This window comes from Neopsephotus bourkii, unplaced genomic scaffold (genome assembly GCF_033783945.1).
Source record: "Neopsephotus bourkii isolate Nb327-2 ecotype Australia unplaced genomic scaffold, CSIRO-AGI_Nbou_v1 NB_1493, whole genome shotgun sequence".
In the NCBI taxonomy this organism is placed as follows: Eukaryota; Metazoa; Chordata; class Aves; order Psittaciformes; family Psittacidae; genus Neopsephotus; species Neopsephotus bourkii.
In genome coordinates, this window is record NW_026901969.1 from 881375 (window position 1) to 901243 (window position 19869).

General features: G+C 37.6%; 1 protein-coding gene across 2 annotated transcripts in view; it reads left to right on the top strand.

Annotated features, from left to right (window-relative positions):
- Positions 1 to 19270, top strand: part of KITLG (KIT ligand) — a 54306-nt gene extending 35036 nt beyond the window's left edge. The window contains exons 3-10 of one of the 2 annotated variants that reach the window (XM_061369347.1): positions 674 to 736; positions 5211 to 5390; positions 7271 to 7433; positions 8296 to 8391; positions 14942 to 15051; positions 15549 to 15625; positions 16819 to 16902; positions 18131 to 19270. In XM_061369347.1, the coding sequence (XP_061225331.1) occupies positions 674 to 736; positions 5211 to 5390; positions 7271 to 7433; positions 8296 to 8391; positions 14942 to 15051; positions 15549 to 15625; positions 16819 to 16858 (729 nt within the window). In that variant the 3' untranslated portion in view covers positions 16859 to 16902; positions 18131 to 19270. The remainder of the gene's footprint in view (positions 1 to 673; positions 737 to 5210; positions 5391 to 7270; positions 7434 to 8295; positions 8392 to 14941; positions 15052 to 15548; positions 15626 to 16818; positions 16903 to 18130) is intronic. The other variant, XM_061369348.1, reaches the window with a different exon arrangement.
- The last annotated feature ends 599 nt before the right edge of the window (positions 19271 to 19869 follow it).

The window sequence follows — 19869 nt, forward strand, 5'->3', positions numbered from 1 at the left end:
CCTTAACCTTGCTTAAGCACACCCCATACTCACCCATATCTGCAAAACTGCACTCATGTGTATAGAAGTCCTCCTTTGCCCCAGCACATTGATATGATATAATTGTATTGCTCATCATTAGTAAGAAGCACAGCTTCAAAGTTAAAGTTGTGCTCAAGTGTTTTTCTGACCTGGTCCGTAACTGAGCACAAAGCAGGTAAGTATTTCTTTAGATTCAAGTGCTTGCTGAAGTTGGAAATTATTTGAAGGAAAAACGCTTAGAGACTACCATGTCCTTTACAGTTTGGAGTGGTTGGGGTTACATAGAAATTGTAACGAAAACACCTAAAGATACACCCTTAAAAGATGAAAATGCAGTGGAGTTTCTGCAGTAGTGAATAACCGCAGATCAGTTCTCCTTACCACTTTACCGACTTTTATTTTGCTGGGAATTCCTAGCATTGAACATGATCAGATAGGTTTTGGGAATGTTACAGAGGTGTGGAAAGATGCTTCACTTGTGAGCAAATAGGTCGGTAGCATTTTGAAAGGAAATTGAGTATGTAAGCTTTTGCACCTCGTAGGTTCTGGAAATGTGTGTCGCATATTTGATAGCTTTCATTGAATACTGTGATGAAATTAAGTCTTACTTCATGTAGTCAGTAATAACTTTTTTATTAACTGTTTATTGTAGGTTGGAAATCTCCCAAATGATTATATGATAACCCTTAAATATGTCCCGAAGATGGATAGTCTGGTATGTACAATCACTTCAAGTTAATGCCAATAAAATAGCACACTGGAACCAGTGATGGCTGTAACATTTTGTACATAGTCCTATGGCTTAGTAGGTTACAGTTAAATAATGGTTATTTCACTTTACATACACTTCACAAATACTCATTTAAAGGAAATGTAGAGGGATTCCTGCCGTCACTTAAAACCTTTTTAATTACAGGTATCTTAGAAAAATGTTTCTTCATGCTAAATTTTTTTAACACTTTTTCTTCCTGGAAAAATTTCAAGCTCTGGTGTCACTTCATCGTGTCAATTGAAAATTGTTCTCCTAAAGAAGTAGTTTCTAAGTGTGCTTTTGAACATACTGCAGTGGAACATTCAGCCAGTGGAAGTGCCATTAAAGAATAACAAATACTGAGTAGCCAATGAAGAGAACCCTAAATTCAGCAAATGGTAGTGTCAGTAGCTAAAGACTGGTAGAAACTAAGGACATTTCATTCAAACATGCTTTGTGCTATTCTTTCTATATAATCCCATATTATAATACATAGTAATACTTTCATATAAGCATTATATCCTGTCTTTAAAAATTTGTAATGTTTTGTATTAAAAACATTTTCATATCATCTTGTTGCCTATTCTGCTAAAACTTGTCATGCTATATTGTACTATATTGTTTTAAGGAAAGAAAAAAAAAGTAAGAAAAGGATTAGTTTGTCAGTTAAACTGAACAATATTGTGCCTGTCTTCTTAAGAATGAATCATTGTACACATGCATCAGTGACTGGAAATCATCTGGTAGATGTAAGAAGCTGGGTTTGTGTCTGCACAAAGTTTTCATTATGAAAATCCAATTTGTGTGTGATACACATAAAACTGCATTCTATCCTACAACACTGTAGCAAATCTAGAAAAATTCCATATTGATATTGGAGAACAATACTAGAAGAAGCATTCTCTCAGTCCTGAATAAGAAGATGGCTGGAGAAAAAGAAGGCTGTGAGATTGTAAGGGCCCTGAGCTATGATGTTACAAAGTATTATGGCAGATCTGGCAGTGTTCTTGAGTTTTATTGGAAGCTTGAGGCTTTTACTAAAACTTGAGAGTACTTTAGAAAACCCAGTTTAAACTTGATTACTTAGACATAAAAACTCAGAACAAATGCCGTGAAAGTCAGATACTAGAGCCTATATAATATAATAAAGCTAATGGAGAGAAAATCAGTTCCTGAAAATAGTCAATATCCAGAGAATAGGGAAGTAAGACTAACTGCCACCATCCACTGGCTGTGGTGCTTTTTAAAATTCAGGGGGTTTGGTGCCTGATGTGATGAGATTTATGGCTGTGGAGGACAGCTGTAGCCTAAGTGCTGGTCCCTATCCTCCAGAATGAGCTTGGCAGCTAATGGGTGAGAGCTAGGCTGGATTGGGGCTGTTCCCTCTGATGCACTTCTGGGGAGGTTTGGTGCTGCAGATGAATATGGCCAAGGAGCCTGCTTCAGCGATGAGTCCTGATTATTCTCACTGCTTAACTCTTACCTTGCTCCATGGTTCAGTTTTGGCTTCCAGCACAGTTTCTCTTCTATAGTTTAAATGCTATGTCATCTTGCTGCATCATATCCAGAAACTTAGATCCAGTTTATGTTTACAATGAGCAGCCAATAAATAAATAGGAAGAAGTTCAGAGCTGGGATTTCCATATTGCCTTTGTTCAAATGCCACTTTCAGTGATGGTGATGGAAGGTGTAGCTCTTGGCCACATGCCTTCACATGAGGAAGTATTCAGTGGTACTCACATCCCACTTTGCTGAATTCCTCTCTGGGGATTTCAGGCTGTTTTACACATAACAGAGCAAAGGCTGGCTCTGGGTTCTGCAAGGTCCCTGCAAGCTGGGAAACACGGCTCTGCATAAAGTGAATGCCCTTTGTTCAGCTCTGAAAGGACTGAAACAGCGTTCTGCAGTTTTTTTCAATAGATCTTCAGTGCATGCATAAAGTGGAAAATGTACCCAAGGTAGCAAGTCTCAAATGTAGATGACTAAAGGTAGGAAGGCAGGGTGAATAGAAAGCAGATGGGAAGCCAGTGTAGTGCATGTAACAGGAACAGACTGACCCGATCCATTAAACAGAAGGGTTGTTACATTATGCACTAGCTCCAAGGCAGCTGAGTGGCTTTAAAAGTATTTTAGCATAGAGTGAACTGTATAGTCTAACCTGAAGGGTAAAAAGGAAGAGGTGACAGCAGCAGGGACTGAACACAGAAGAGGAGATTAAATTTTTAGATAGGTATAGAAAGAAAAAGCTAAACAAGGTCTACCTGGAAGCACAAGTGAACTCAGGTTTGCAGTTGCCCTAAAATGTGAATCGTAGTTTACACAAGAAAGCAGATTTTAAACCTCCATTTCTCCTTGCAAGCAACATCACATTTCTCAGTTTCAGCAGTTTCATCCCTGTGTTTGGTATATATGGAGCTAGCAAGTGATTGCGCAGCTTGATACTACTGAAAAGAAAATTTCAAGCTCTTGTTAAATGCAGCTTTGTAGGTCAGAATGGTTCAGTCAGAGGAGACTCCTACACACATGCTAAACCATGGGAGTAACAAAATAGACTCCCTGCTGAAATCACCAAATGCTCACTAAAGAAGCAGCAAGCTTTTGCTAGTCCCTGCCAGAGGAGAATGCACACCCACAAAACCTCAGAGGAAAAGGGTTTCCTATTTTGCAGCTCAGTGAAGCACAGGAGCTCTGTGTCCCTGTTCCTACACCAAAGCAGAGGAAAATGTGTTGTCTGTCTCATGAGGGCAGTGGGACATGGCACAATGTGTGCTGCTGGAATGGAGCGTGTTTCAAGAAGCTTTCTCTGATTTATTTGCTTCAGCCTCTCCTCTCTGGTTGTTGTGCTTGAAGGGAAAAAGGGAGGCAGGATCAAGCCAAACACCATCCATTTCACAATTACAGAAGGTGATAATTGACTTACCACTTGTCCGTGTGTGAAAGAGTTGTACACAAAAGTGAAAAGTCAGGTGAAGCTGAGCAATGCATTTACATATGGTTCTTTAGGCCTGGGAGCCTAATAGTCTTCAAAAGTTAGTTAGTCTTCAAAAGCATGAAGTGTGTTTTTCCTCATTGAAAACATTATACATCCAGGCAGAGCACCACCTCTGTCACCAAGAAGGTAATTTGTTGCCAAGTGGTGATATTGGTAGTAGTAGGGACAAAAAAATAATTGAAGAAATTATCTGTATGAAGGTTTATTGCATAAAATTAGTAAAATGAGATTAAGTCTAGAAGCAGATACATCGGCCAAACATTTACCGTGTGTTTGTGAAGGTGGAGTGGATGGATTCAGTGGATGCTGCTCATCCACTGGCAGAAATTGGTAACTGGTTTAAGTGATACTGAGAGTGCTTAGGAGGTGCTTGGCCAAGATTGTTGTGTCTAGCAGGGTTTAGTGATCCTGAGACTTTTTTAGCCATTGAAAAAAATATCTTCACATGTGGAATAAGTTCCCATAACATTTAACATTAAAAATTCAGCTTTTATTAGGGAGTGACTTCCAGGTACATGTTACAGTGTGACTAATGCATTACCTGTACTTTTGCTGATTGTGTTACGTTAGGGGGTTTTCTGAGCTGGGTGGCTTTTTTGTTTACATGACTACTGTGTGTAAATCTTAAGTAAAAGAAGTTAACAACTCCCTTTAAGGAAGCAAGATGAATGACCAGGTTTCAATTACATGAACAGCTGTACAAACTTAGCCTGCAAACTAATTGCATAGGTGTCAGTGAGAGGATTTGAACTCTCTTCCAGTGGCACAGATGTGGCAGATACCACCATGAGCTGTGCAGAACCATTTTGCTGGCAAAAACTCAGGAAAAGAAAGACTTTCAGATCTGGAATCTGTTCTGAGGAATGGCATCAGCTGGAAAAGCTGAAGAGAAGAAGTTAACCAAGCTAACTCTTTCAAAGGTGGATAACAGCATACACGAATTTCATGCAAAACATTTACAGAAACCATCCTCAGAAGAGATTTAAATCAAAGATCTTTGAGGTTAACTGAGTCATGTACGGTAACAATAATAAAATGAAAACTTGAGATTGGTTTAAAGAAAGTCTGGATAAGATTGTTAAAGCAGTAGTTATTTTTAAAAAATAAATAGGTTAATGAAAGCATGGACTGGAGTTAGTAGTAGTATGTCTCAAGGCTCAAATTCTCAACAGCCTGATGCTTAGTATTCATTAAGAATTTAATGAAGGGATGGCTTTTAACAGACAAGCATAAATATGTCAGTATCAGTGAGAACAGAAAATTTACCAAAAGGACTGAAGAGAAAGTTGGCCACACTAAAAAAGACAAATTTTAATTTAGACTTTCAAGATAATTTGAATTGGAAAGAACATTCTAATCTACTTTTGCACATTGAGCTGCTTAACCAGTTTTTGCAAAAGTCTGATATTTAATCTGCCTCTTTGTTTCTCTTTTTACCCCTAACAGCCTAGTCACTGTTGGTTGCATTTGATGGTGCCTGAATTTTCAAGGAGTCTACATAGTCTTCTCCAGAAATTTTCAGATATTTCAGATATGTCTGATGTTTTAAGCAACTATTTAATCATCAATAATCTCACAAGGATAATTAATGATCTTATGGCATGCCTGGCTTTTGATAAAAATAAGGTAATCAGTTTCTGCTTTTTTGCTGGATTTTCTTACTTGAACATTCTGTTGCACAGTATTCGGTAATTGCTTAAAAATGTCCAAAGCTTCATCAGATTTGTTCTCGTTTATGTTCCTGTACATCTGAAATCCTACTTTGTTTAGAAATGCATTGAGTACACTGTGCCTAGAGTTGGCTAGTCGTTATCTCCTGTGTCAAAGGAAAATGTCTTACAAGGAATTACAGTATATACAATGACTCGTATACAGTCAGTCAAAAATGTAACCTTCATCTTTAAGATAATTCATTCTGGCCTGTTTGAAACTGGCAGAAATCTTCCTTGTCCATCCTGCTTAAATTACTCATTTGGCTAGTGATCCTAATGTAAATTTAAAGATGATGTAGTCAAAACTATTAATATACTTTTAGTATGTATCCCACTGTGTGAAGCTCCAAAAGCTTCATCATGGTGTAATGATCATTTTTATACAAATCCACAGCAAAGACTAGGGAATATCAGCCCATTTCCATGAGATTCCAACAGCAGCTGGAAAGATTCCAGGAGTCTCACTCAAGAGACATATGATTCTCTTGTGTGAAAATTATGGGGTGAAAAAAATAACTTTCTAATCCCTTATCCAGCTCTAACCAGTTCTGTTGTCAAACATGTCCCACTGAACAAAATAGGCAAAATCCGACATGTTCTTTAGGGCAAGGATTTCATCTTCCATATATGTTGACTTCTATTAAGTAAGTCCTTAGCTGTTGTAATTGAAACTTTTTAACATCCAGAATGAATTAAATGGACCAAACCAGTCAATCTCATTTAGAGTAGCATAACCTTGTAACCTTGTTGCATCAGCTGAGGGTACCCTTATTGCTGAGGGTATTTACACATTTCCTACCTTTCCATTTCAAACTGAATTCTGTCCAGTCTTCAATGTATATCTTTTTTTTTTTTTTTTTTCTATTCTTGTCCTGATGACTCAAAGCACTCAGCTGAGATGTGGTTGGGGAAGAGTAATTTTGTTCTGTAGAATGAAGAATTCAGTATCCTGTAATTCAAAGAAACAACCAGATACTGATTTCCTCGGAGAAGTATGATCTTAGGTCTAGTACTTTCAGCATTAAACATAAAATAATTTTGGAGCCAAAAGTGGGAAGTTTTCCTTAGTACATATTTAAACCATGTTCTTACCACTGACATACTTCCTGGGAGTACAGAGTAACCCCAGGCCAAATTTGACCTGCTGACATAGGAAACAGTGATTATGGAAGCCAGAATCAGGTGAAAAGAGAAAAATAACTATCAATGATCTTAATGTGGACCTCAATCTTGTTGTTTAGTCTGGCATAACACACTTGTCTTTTAGACCTCAGAGAGTAAGTGGGCTTCCTTGTTTATAGTTCTGCTCTTATTTTTAGATACATTATCAGGAATCTCAAACTGCTTCTATGCAGTAGTGTGTCCCAACTATTGTTTTCTCTTCCTTGTACTTTTATGACAGTAGTTATGATTGTGTTGTGTTCCTGTGTTCAGATTAAAAGGATCATGGGGAACATTGCAAAATAACATTAAATGGAGGTAATTTTTTTAATGAAGGAAATAAAAAAAAAAGTCTCTTCATTTTCAGTGTAGGATGGGAGGCTGCCTTTTGTTCCTTGGCAATTTTCCAACACTATATTAATAATTTATTTCTATTTGCAAAGCTAATTTGAAATCCTCAGATCAGAGGGCTTGTATGATTTATAAAGATTGTAGACAGCAAATTTGGTCTTCTGGAGGTTCAAATTTTAAACTGTCTTGTGTTACCTTTGGATATCTTTATCATCTGTTGAGGTTTTGAAGCGAGTGTCTCTCTTTACCTTCTTTCAAGCTAAATTCTGTATTTTACTCTAGGATTTTGTAAAAGAAAATGGTCACCTTTATGAAGAAGGTCGCTTCATTCCTGAGGATTTTTTTAGGCACTTTAATAATACCATTGAGGTCTACAAGGAGTTTGCAGATATACTGGATAAGAATGACTGCATTCTACCTTCAACAGTAGAAACACCAGAGAATGGTAAGATGGCCCTTATTTTGGGGAACAGAATCTAAGTAGATATAAATGGGTGATATTTCATTTGATTTCAGAGATGCTAATGATCTGATGCTGTACCTCCATGTCTCCTTTTTAATGCCAGTTAAAATTTCTACCAACACCAAAGATTGTATTTCATTTCCAAGTTGAGTTCTATCTGGCAATGAAACTAGTGCCATCATACCTATTGAAATCATTCCTTAATAAAATTCAAATAACCTCACAATAATCTGCTCTGTTTCTTTTCATCCCAAATATATCCTGAATCACCTTTTTACATTGTTCTTCTTATCTTCTATTAATGCTCTAAGTTTTATAAGGCAGTAGCAGAGCCTCAGATTGCACTACTGAAAAAATAGGAAGCTAGGACAAGTTGTAAATTGCAGCAGCCTCAAGTCACCTCCATATTTGAAAAGGCCCATGTTTACTTCATTTAAAAATTTTAACAAGCTCAAGTCAAGCTCCTGCAGTTCATTCTTACCCTTGCAGTAAATGGAGGTATTTTCTTTCACTCTTTCTAGTGACAGCTACTAGCTTTGTAATTAGTGCAGCGCCATCCTGTTGCAGTTATGCCAGTAGTAACTAGAAGTAGAGTAGTTTCATAACCTAAGAACTTGTTCAAGGCAATTGCTTTTCCACAGTACCTATTCAGCAGCAGCTCAGTGTGTAGACACATCTGCTCCTTAATAAGGTTGCCTTTTTTAGCTTAATCAACTTTGTAAACAGCCCTGTACCCAGGTTTTTAAAACAGCCCCACATCAGCGTAGCCCTACAGCCCGTCATCTTATATAGGGGGAACTGTATTTTACATTACGCAATGCTGACACACTCATTTTCTATTTAGATTCCAGAGTCGCTGTCACAAAAACATTTTTGTTTCCTCCTGTTGCTGCCAGCTCCCTTAGGAATGACAGCATTGGCAGTAACGCTAGCAATAACAGTAAGTACAAGTGATTGAATTAATATGTGTCTCCATTTTGTTCTGGTAGCTGGTTGTTATGAGAGTTCAGAGGAAAAGAATGTCATTAATTGTGCAAATTAATGGGAAGTTACTTGTGCCTGATGGCGTACCATGTGTTCTCAGCTGTCATACCAAAATGCAATGAACTTATCGAATTAAATTTTACAGATGCTATCAAGTTGCAATAATGTGACAGCTCTCTACAATTTGGAGAGGGCAAGTCTCTTCGTTTTGGCTGTCATGAGGTCTCACTAGTCATATGGCCTCAGCAAACTTGGCTGTCCCAGATGCCTCATTTTAACTCATAAAAGGAGTTGCTCCAAACAAACAGAACAGGTGAAATAAATTGGGCCCAGGGTACCCACATGGACAAAGAGCTTGCCAGTACATTGCATTTTGAGAGTACTGTCAATCCTAAGCTTGACACCAAACCCGAAGACAGCCCCTTGTTTGCTTGCTGTAGTCACAACAGGGCCAGCTCCACAGTCAGCATGCTTTTGGCTGAGGTCAAAGACAAAGTCACTACACTTTTGGCAGACTGTAATCTTCTCTGTGGCACAGCCATCTCTGTGTTTCTTGTCTGATTGGTCAGTGTACTACATGACTGATCACTGATGGGTAAGAGAGCACAGAACTGCTGCTATAAGAGCCTCTACATTACATTACTCCTCGTGAAGTCAGAAGGGGTATAGGAATCTGAGGTGAAGAGAAGCAGCTAAGTTGCAGGGGCTTTTACTGACATCATATAAAACAAACCAAATACTCTTGTGAACAAAAGAAGGGGATTTTCCATGGAGGTTCCTGCTTAACCAAGTTGTTGTTTTCCTTGTTCCCGTTTCCTGGACACATTGGGATGACAAATATATCTCTTTTATAATTTTACCCTTTCAATTCACAAGCATCCATGCTAACTGAAAGTGTGATGAAGTCTGTGGCTAGTACTCCCTGTGTTTAAGAAAACATGGACAGGGAGGCAGCCTAACATTGAGTTTCTTCTCATGCTTCTTGGGAATGTGTAATCTGTTATTCTCTGGGGTTTTAGCACCATGCATGCTACCTCTTAGTTGACAAACAGTTGCTGTCAGATTTATAGCCCTTCCTGATTGCTTTCTAATTAAGAGAAGGTCTTGAGTCATCATTTCCCAGAACCCTCTGAGTACATGGCTGGAACAAAAACTGCTTTCAACTCCTGGCTGCCAGCTGGCCTCTCTGGAAAAGGGAAGTCTCACTACCATAAATTCCTCACCAAGAGGTCAAGGAGCTGACTACAAATAACCTGATGATACTGGGGCCAATTATGAGGTACCAGGATGGGGCTACAGAGTGCATATCTGTCTGTCAGGTCTGAACGTGATAATTTTTGCTGTCACTGCTAGAGGCAGAATAGTTAGCTGAAGCCTGAAGCAATGCGAATGGATCAAGGAGCCAAAAAAACCCAGATAGATTACAGGAGCAGTTCAGATGAAAGGAGTTTTACTGGGTAAAGTAAAAGGAGAGAGATGCCAGGGAGCACAGCTGAGTGTGGCACCTCTGTACTGTGGAAGGGAGTACAGAAGCAGGTCTATCAATCTTATTTTATAACTGAAACTGATAATGAAGTAGGAAAAAAAGGCTAATTAAAATAGTGCAGTAAGCCAAGGCAATTACTTGGCTGGCCATATGCTGTACAGGTGTGCTTTAACTGATTATCATTCTCTTAAGCAATTTATTGGAAAATTGGATATCAGTTAACAGCCTTATGTAGCAATGACATGAGGACTGCCATGTCTGAGGCTGGGGACAGTTTGAACTCCTAATCAGATTAAATTACATTAGTTTGGAGATTGAATGCTGACTGGGTACTCTTTAGGTATCTGTTTGGAGTTTTTTACAGGGAGGGACCTGTGGCATCTTTATCGGCATCTCTGTTTTACTCCCTAAAAATGGCCTTCAGTACTGATTTTAGTTTTGTCTTGGCTTTATTGCTGAGTAAGTTTTCTCTTTTAACTTAATCCCTACCTTCTTGAAAGCAACAATAACGAATAAATCTCATTGCTTACCATGTGAAAACTCCCCGGCACAGGGGACCTCCCTCCTGGCTTCAGTACTGTTCTTAGAACAGCACCACTGTTCAGCACAGTTGCAAAAACGAAAGCATTTGGAGAAGAGAGGAAACATGAAAAAAAAATTCTCTGGCACAAACTACTGCAGTATGTTTTATTAAATGAACCTCTTTAATTCTAAACATATTTAAATTGAGCAATTTAAAATTAATGGTTTCTAGACCATTTAGAAGCGTTCACTGTTTGCAAAAGAGCCCTTCCAGATTAATAATGAATTTTTAATCTATTAATTATGTCTGTGAAGTCAGATGACTTGAACTGCTCCTAATTTTAAATTCAACTTAGACAAACCTGAAGTGCATCATCTAATAGAATCATTGTGAAATAATTATAATAGAAATCGTATATAATATAAATTAGCTAAATTACATTTTTTCATGTTGCTACATTTGTGGAAAGAGTCATATTTCATGACTCCATTGTTGTTACACAACAGAATTAAACTACTATAATACAGCAGAATCTTGACTAAATCTACAACAAAATTCTTACCCCAATTAAGTGTAAAATAGAACAATTATCCTGTTTGGGGTTCGTTTGTTCGTTTGTTTGAATGGCAGTAGTCCTGTTTTCATCCTAGTAATATTGAATGTAGATCTGGGACGTGTTCCCACTCCATCTTTTCCCCCACAAAATTATCAAAACACCACCACCAGCACCGCCAATTTATTAAGGCTGGTTTATTTTGTTCGCTTTATATTACATAGTTGTAGTCCAATTTAAATTGCAAGTAACTGCTTAAGTACAAGTCTTACTGATATTTCTCTGAATTATTATACTATGATTAGTCTAGAGAATTCAGATGAGATTGTTCCTATGTAAAGGACAAGTGTCAGAATAAGAAGTCTTGAGTTCCAATCTCCAACTAAACAATAAATGTCTCTTTTTTCTCCATCAGTTGAATCTCATGTTACTGTAATTAAAGCTTGAACTTACAAGCTGTTACTAACAGTTCTCAATTTAGTGCCATGGAATTATTTATATTTTCATAACAAGTTCTTTGTTTTACTTTCTTCTGTTTTTGCATATGATTTCATCGCAATAATTTAGCTTTATTATTCAGTACTTAACAGCTTAAACTAAAACTTTCTAGGAAGAAGGTCTCGTTTTTTAATTAAGTAAAGAATAACATAGTTTAATTCAGTAATTGCGCAACAATTCACCCATAACTTAATGCACATGGTGTTGCCTTTGTTCCAACTTTAGAGTGAATGGAAAACCGTAATGAGCAGGAAGAAGCTGCTCTGCATTTTTATAGATAAGATCTTGTGGTAGTTGTGTTGAAGCTGAGCAGAGGTAAACTGAAAAATCCTTTGAGACATCCACAGCAAAAGATCAAGCCAGTGCTTTGAAATATAATTGGTTGCTAGACCTACACACAGGGCTAAAGGTGGAGAGCAGCTTAATAGCTTCATCGTGTAGCTGAGTGGTTCTTAATGTAAATATATTTTGTTCACAGCTTAACATCCCAATGCCCATAAAGACTATACATAAATCAACATCAGATGTGCTTGCTTCCTTAGGAAGTCTTCCACATGGTGGAGAGCGAAATCTCTGAGGGATGCTGGCCTGCTTCCATTCCCATTTTGCACCTTGCTAGATAAGAGTCTGTTTTAAGTGAATAACATATTAACTGCAAAGCCAGTAGTTTCCTCCGGAGTTGCCCAAGGAGTTTACAAAGTTACTGATACACCTGGTTCCTCCTATTCCTTCTCTTACTTTGCCTTTACAACTGCTGGGAATGGGAATCTTTCTGTGTAAAGCTCTGAAGTTTCTAATAGAGGAAAACATCCCCTATGGAACTAATAAAAAGCTATTGGCAGCCAGCTTGCTTTCCTTATCTCCCTTTTATTCATTAGGACACAGGTCACTGGGAGGTTCCCCAGGCTGAAAATTCTCCAACCTGCTCCGTCATAGATGTTGTTATAAATAAAATGCACATGAAGAAACCCACCATGACTTATTTCATTCTTTCCAGATCCTTCAAGAGACTTTTTCGGGACTTGAAAGTGAAATCAAATAATCTGTTGTTGTTTGCTTTTCAAGGTAGTTGTGGGTTACTTAACTTTCAGATTAATTCATACATTATCATGTTATGGAAAAAAAATCTATTGTAATTTTTAAAAGATAAGCTGGGGATGGTGTAACACTTTGGCTGTATGTAGGCTCTTTACCTGGGTTGCAGGTGCCCACATGGAAAGATAAATATTAATTCCTGTCAGTTTTCCATAGCTGCTGAGGAAAACATCTGTATTGGAGTTATTTTCTCAGAAATCAGATTTTTTTGACTTTTAGATACTTCATTGTAAAGGGACCACTTCTGTTGTCTAAGACTCTCTGAAGTTTGTGAAAAATAATAGTAAAAATGAGGGTGCTAGACTGTCACTGCCCTGCATACAGAGCATTTCTTTAGACGTTTATGTAAAAATCATCACGCTTGCCATGACACGCTGCTCAGCGTTGCAGAGAAGGCAGAGAATTTTTCAGGTTATACACTCCTCTGTAACATTATCAAATAAATTATGCTCTGTATGACCTGAAGAATTTTTCCTTTGATTTTTATTTCACTTTTCCATTTTTTTCTGAAGCTTTCAGGGCAAAATCCAGAAAACATGACCATAATTCAATTGTCTAACTGAGCAGCCTGTCACTGGGATGAATGACTAATGGTATTAGGCAAATCAGTGTTTCATTTTCCTTGAGTAGAGAGCAAGAAAAATGTGGGAGTTTTCGCCTAAGAGTACAGTTCAGATAAAGTAATGTCAGGATTTTCCTTTTTTGAGCTGTTCGGGCTCGGTGTGCCCCATTTGAGGTTGTCCAGATTTTTTTGAAGGTCAGTTGTGCAGGCTAACCTCCTCCATGCATAATCTGAGACAATCAGTTGGAGAAAACATATACCCCTCCAATTAATTTCTGCTCTTGATCTTAATGTCTGATCAGGCAGAGGCAGACCAATTGATATCCTGTCTTCTCCAGCTGATGTTCACCTCCGTAGAACTTAGACATCTTTCCGTTCTCTGTAGAGAGATTTCTTTCATGGCAAGGGCATCTGTTCTGCTTGACCCATGTTTCCTTTTGGTGCGCCAAGTCTATCAGTTGTGAGTAAAATTCAAGCTCCTTAGTCAGAACCTAGAGGTTGTATGTTTTGTATGGTATGCAGAGGTACATGTAGTATATAAATACATAAGATACAGACTTTCTGTTGCCTTACTTTTTAGCTCTGTCTGTGACTGTGACTCTATAAACACAGCTGAATTTCAAAGATAAAAACTTTTAAAGAACATTTGTGTAAAAACTTGGAAAATGTCAACTGGAAAATCTCAGAAAGTTGAAGATGAGCTACTAGTTAATTATGAGAATGCTCCTTTCTACACTAGAGTGTTTTTTCTTAGAGGCTGTTTAATAATGTACTAAATGCACATTGCTTGACCCAGTATCTCATACTGTATGTGCTTAGACATTTGCTGTTTGCATGAGTCACACAAATTTCTAGTGCTTTCAGTCCATTTTCATCTGTATCTAATCACCTACATTTTTTCCAGTGCTTACAGTTTCTTTTCCTGTAATCTGACAATACATCCACCATTTGAGCTGCAGACACCAGATCTTGAAATGAACCAAAACTGGGTTGATAGTGTTTAAATAGCAGGCTCCTGTGGTTCACTTTGCATTTCGGAAGGTGGATCCCAGGATGACTCTGCAGAACTTTCTGAACCCTGTTCTTGATTAAATAACTGGAGGGCCACATTCTAGTCTCAGCATGTGACAGGAATGGAATTACTTGTGGACATAAAAGACTAGGATTGGAGCTCTTCTGTATAAAATGTAAAAAGCTATCAATAAATGTTTACAACAAAATAACACAGCTAGATTTCAAGATACAAGGTCTTGGATCTTATTGAAGTCAGCAAAACCTTTCCAGACAGACATTAAAAGTGAAATCAGGCTTATTTTGTTAAACTAACCTCTCTCTAGAGCCCTCATGTTGGTAATCCATTAGAGCAAGGCAGAATGTCTTATCTGTACTCAGTGTCTTATGGAACTTAAGCAAATGCACAAAGATATGTGCTCTTCCAAAGAATTGCTTTGTGTTACAGAGTAAAACCTTTAAAAACCCAAAACTTTGAAGTGCGTGAAAGAGAGGGAAAAAAAACAACCAACCAAACAAAAAACCCCAGACAAAAAGCCGAGGAAGAGAATTAGTGCTGGAACTATTCAACACTGCTGTTTCAAAATGGGAGAAGTGTCTTTGTGGTCAAAAATTTCCTGTGAGACTTTGTATGAAGTGCACTTCGTGTACATAGCACCTTGAAGTATCTGTTCTGCTATTTAAGATCTTATATAGGTGGTGAATAAAAGTGCTCTTGCTAATAATGTTGCCCTGAAGATTTTCTGCTATAAATATGTCTTTCCTAATGTAATTACAGAGGAGGCACTTGGCTTCATTAGCAGCTCCAGCCTGCAAGGAATCAGCATAGCACTGACATCATTGCTGTCTCTTCTTATGGGGTTTATTTTGGGAGCCATATACTGGAAGGTAAGAAATATTTCATTTAATTGCTTACATAGTGATACTACATTTCATAGCTATGGTCAGGCAGGAAGAACAGAACTATTCTGGTTTGAAAGCCAGAGACATCTCTTGTGATTTTCACTAAACTCTGTGACGTGCAAATGGAAATCTGTGTTGTCAGATTCTTGAATACCACCACCAAAGTGCAAATCCTGTCTAATCAGCATGATAGCTGTCCAACTGGAAACTAAAACCACAGGATTTCCCCAATTTCGCAGTTCTCCTATTGCATCTTGAGAAGAGGATTCTTCTGCTTTTTCCCCTTGTGCCCTTGCTTACAATACAAAGGCTTTGATGGTAAAATTATACCAGCAGCAGATGTAGATTACAGGACAAGGTTTGGCCTACATTTTGCAAGATGATTGATATTGAAAATTTGAAGCAAACTGAAGCACAATATTTTTTTAGGGAGTTATAAGGAAAGCTTTAGAACATTTATATTTCATGCATCTTCCTCCTAGAAAACACATCCCAAATCCAGACCAGAAAGTGGTGAAGTTACACAGTGTCATGACTGTCAAGAGGAAAATGAGATAAGGTATGTTGTTTCACTTTATATTCATATATACAAATGTAAGTTTATCACAAAGATAAACTTTCTGAAGGTTTCTCTCCAGCTCTAAGACAAACACACAAAACATCAAACACAAGGTCTTGTAGAAGCAAAATGTGTGCTGAGGATGTGTCCTTTAAAGGAGCTTTTAGTTTAAACATAAAAATTGATATAGAGGAGATTTCTGCATACAAAATGTTACTAAAGGGACATTACCTTTACTTTATCTGTCCTTACTCCCACTGTGAGAAAGGAAGGCTGAGACCTATATAGGAAGCAACAAAAGAAAATTGTGTTATTTGGTGTGTGGTGTAAAGGTTCATGTTATGTAACTAACTAGAAAACAACATCTTCCTGGCTGTGCTCCTATAGCCTTCTAAACATTTTTCACAGGAACATTTTTTGTATTATCTCACTTTTTTTACTTGCCCCAAGGTATGCGTATATAAGCATCTATGTTTTCCAGGGTTTTTTTTTTTATGTTAATGAGAACTCATTCAAAACCTGATAACTTCCCAAGATCATACTGAAATGATTTATGACTCTATTTGTACTTAAAAACTGCATTACCTGATTTTTAATGAGAAAAAAATCCTGTGTAACTCAGTCAATCAAATATACCTTAGGAGTAACGCTTGAAGACATCCAAAGTTGCTTGGACATGACTTGGGCAAAGAAGTGAGTGAAATTCAAAAAGGACTTAGGGATATTTTAAGTTAGAATAGTTCACGCTAAAGCATTTTGAGAGCATTACTTAACCTTGTATTTCAGGGTGTTTGGTAAAATTTTAACTATGAGGGATTAAGGGACAGATCTGATGCAGATGGCAGAAGGACACATCCTGTAGGCTTCTCAGGCTGTGTGAAATGCCCGGTGCTGTCCACTGTTGAAGGCAGAAATAGACAAGGTTCTGATCTAGCATTTTGGTCATAGGAGTGGAAATCTTCTGTGTTTAAACTTTCTAGAATAATACATTCTTAAAACAAATTTGCTTCATGTGCAGTACTTAGAATGGAAGACTACGTATTCATCAAGGATATTAGTTGCTGCTAATAACATCCTGTACTTCATCCTCATGCTAAACTTTGGTTTCCTTTTTATTGTAACTTATTGATAAACCCTTCCATTTTGTTTTCTTGAAACACCAGCACTGTATGAAAGTACCTTTTTTCTTTCAGTGTGTTGCAGCAAAAAGAAAAGGAACATCTACAAGTGTAGCTGTTGGTTTTTCTCCCTCAACACTGTTACTGTTTTGTGTACTGGTAAGTTGTTATGGTTGAGAGTCTTACCATAGGCTTAATAACTTTTGACTGCTGAAATATAAAGTAATTCAAAGTCCATTTGGGGGAAAAAAAACCACACCAAAACAACAACTTGTTATCAGTAGGCTTTGTTTATGCTTAAGATCCTTAGCAGCAAATGCAATTGATCTTATATCATTAATTTAGGCATTTGACTTTTAACCTGAAAATGTTACAAAATGAAATATGCCAGAATTCTCATGTGAAGGACAGCTCCTGCTTCTCCTTCTTGGTGTGAAAGCTGATACAGAGAAGTCTTCTGCTGTTGTTCTACAGCTGCTTAAAAGCAGCGTAATCTAAAAACCAAAATCATTAAACTAGCAGGTGAGTGCAGGAGAACAGACCAAGTAAAGCTGAGCATCTGTTAATTGTTGTTTACTCAGCACAGTGTACAGACTCTGTATCCCTATCAGATACATCATTCTTGCTTTAGTGTATAAGAGTTAGCAGCAAAGGCAAGTGAGCTTTCTCAGTCCCAGCTGGTCCTCTGCAGAATGGTGCATGTTTCTGGCAAGAGGCTTCTTACCACAGGAGTTGTGCTGTACTTCATCCATCCATCACTGGCAAGGGCCTGGAAGATTTAGGCAGTGCTGAATGCTTCATTTAACATGAGCAGAAAGAGCAGCGTAAGAGTACAACAGGCAATCCAAGTTTTGCAGGTCATCCTGTAGCGATCACTCTCAAATGTATTTCAGAGTGTTTGTTGTGATCAAGGTAGTTACAACTCCAGAGATTTCCAATCTCCTTAATTGTTTTGTTCTAACATCTGTTCACTGAGAAGGGCAGTCATCACTGAACTGGACAAGTTGTCTGATTTTTCCAAAGATGTAAATTCGGTTTGGTATTGGCTTCTCCAGATGACTTCAAGGGGAAGTCTGCTGCCAGAGATTGCCAGATAACCAAAATGCATAAACACAATTCTGTAAAACAATGAGAGTTGGTTCATCACCATAGATGACACCAAGGAGCTTTTTCAGGCAAGTGTGCTGTTGGACCAAGAAGGTATATCTTATAACAATAATTATTGCTTCAAAATAAAGGGATATCTATGGAAGAGTTGTTGAATCTGTGTATTTCTAAAATTACAAGAAAAAATGTCTATGCTGTATGTCTGTGAAAAGCTCTGCTGTTTATCAATGCAGACAGAGAAACTAAGCAACAAAATTATAATTTTTGTTTTTCTCTTCAGGCAGGTAACAGTTCCATGTTCGCTTCATAAATGAAGCAGCTTTAAGCACATTCGTATTCCTTCTGGAGTGACAGACTGAGTCTGCATCTGTTGTTGCTGCCCATGACTCCATAGACATGCTATAGAAATCAGGACAATTTGTGTTTGTTACTGTGAAACCACCACTGAATTGACAAGAAGAGTGTGTGCTTAGCAAGACTGTGTCTATGTGAACATCTACCTTGTTTGGCATTTGGGGATTTGTAATTGCATTGAAACTTGCAGCTGACTCTGGCAAACAAAGTACATGTCCTGAACAAAAAGCATCTTTCAAATGCCTCCAACTGTGTGTAACCATTGAAAGTCATAAATACTTTTGCATCCTTAATTTAATTTCTGTGTCCTCTACCTTACCTTGGTGTCTTCAGATGGAGTTTTCTGAACTGAGAGAAAACAGAAATGGATACAGATAACATACTCTTCGATGTTGTGTATAAAACTTGAAAACAAAGTCATGCAATGGACCATGTTCTAGCCTTTACTTATAAGGAGTGGTTTTTGCCTGGCAAAAGTAATGTATACAGCAACATGTGGTGTCTGTTGGGTGCCAGGTGGCTAGTTGCTCACCCCAGAAATCCTCAAGAACTCATCAGCCTTGGTGGTCTCTGTTTAGGAGAAGCAAATAGTGGATGAGGACAAAGTAAACAGGAGGTGAATGTACATAATGGAGCTCCAAAGCGTTAAGAGTAATTGCTGGGTATGTGAACACTGCTGAAATTTCCAGCCATGCCAATGGAAGGGAAAGAGTCTGAATTGCGTTCAAACATCAGAATAAAGACAAACCTATGAAATGCATTTTAAATGCTGAAGATGCATGCCATTTGTACCTTGTCTTTAAACATATAGCGTAGAAAATCTGAAAGATCCTGAGTGTATTTAGCTTTTACTTACATCAGCTGTAATTAATGTTTGCATTGTGTTTTAAGTGTTTAGTAAGCTTTAATATCCTGTCATTCTCCACTCTTAAAGTTAATTCTCTCAAAACAGAAAAGAAAGGCTTTATTTCCCACTTGTCTTCTGCATCTTTTGCTGTTATAGCATCCATGGAATCTACACAAGACTGATGTACAGACATGCATTTTCAAGTAAATCAAAAAAATGCCATGCTAAACGTTACAAGTGTAGTTGTGCATCTTTTCATCTTGATTCTTTACAGATAATGGCTATGAATTATTTATCTGTATTAGGGGTTTGTACTTCAGAAGGTAAAGATGGCTGAGTTGAAATGATAAACTGCTGTCTGTTGTCAAACTGACAAGGTCAGCAAGAGGTTTAGTTTAAGTAACTTGAAAACTTAAAAAACCCACTATCATTTTAATATTTCACATAAAGTTGGAGTCCTCTTTAAGCATAAAGTTACTTTTGTTAAGATTCTTTGTGAAAATTTTAATCATCTGCTGAATTTTCTGAGAACCATGCATAAAAAGAATATGACATGCATATAATATATTTGTGTGTGTGCATGCATGTGTGTATGTATTATTGGTAAAACTGATTCATCTTTCGTACTTCCCCCAAAAAAAACAACTCAAAATCTCACTATGTTTGATGACAGAGCTTACGTATATGTATGTATGTATGTATGTATGTAGCCACTCTGCGTGGAATTTTGACCCTACTGAGATCAATGTCAAAAATTCTCATGAATTCACTGACAAGGATTTGATCATGTGGAACTATTTTTTATTTATACGGAGGCC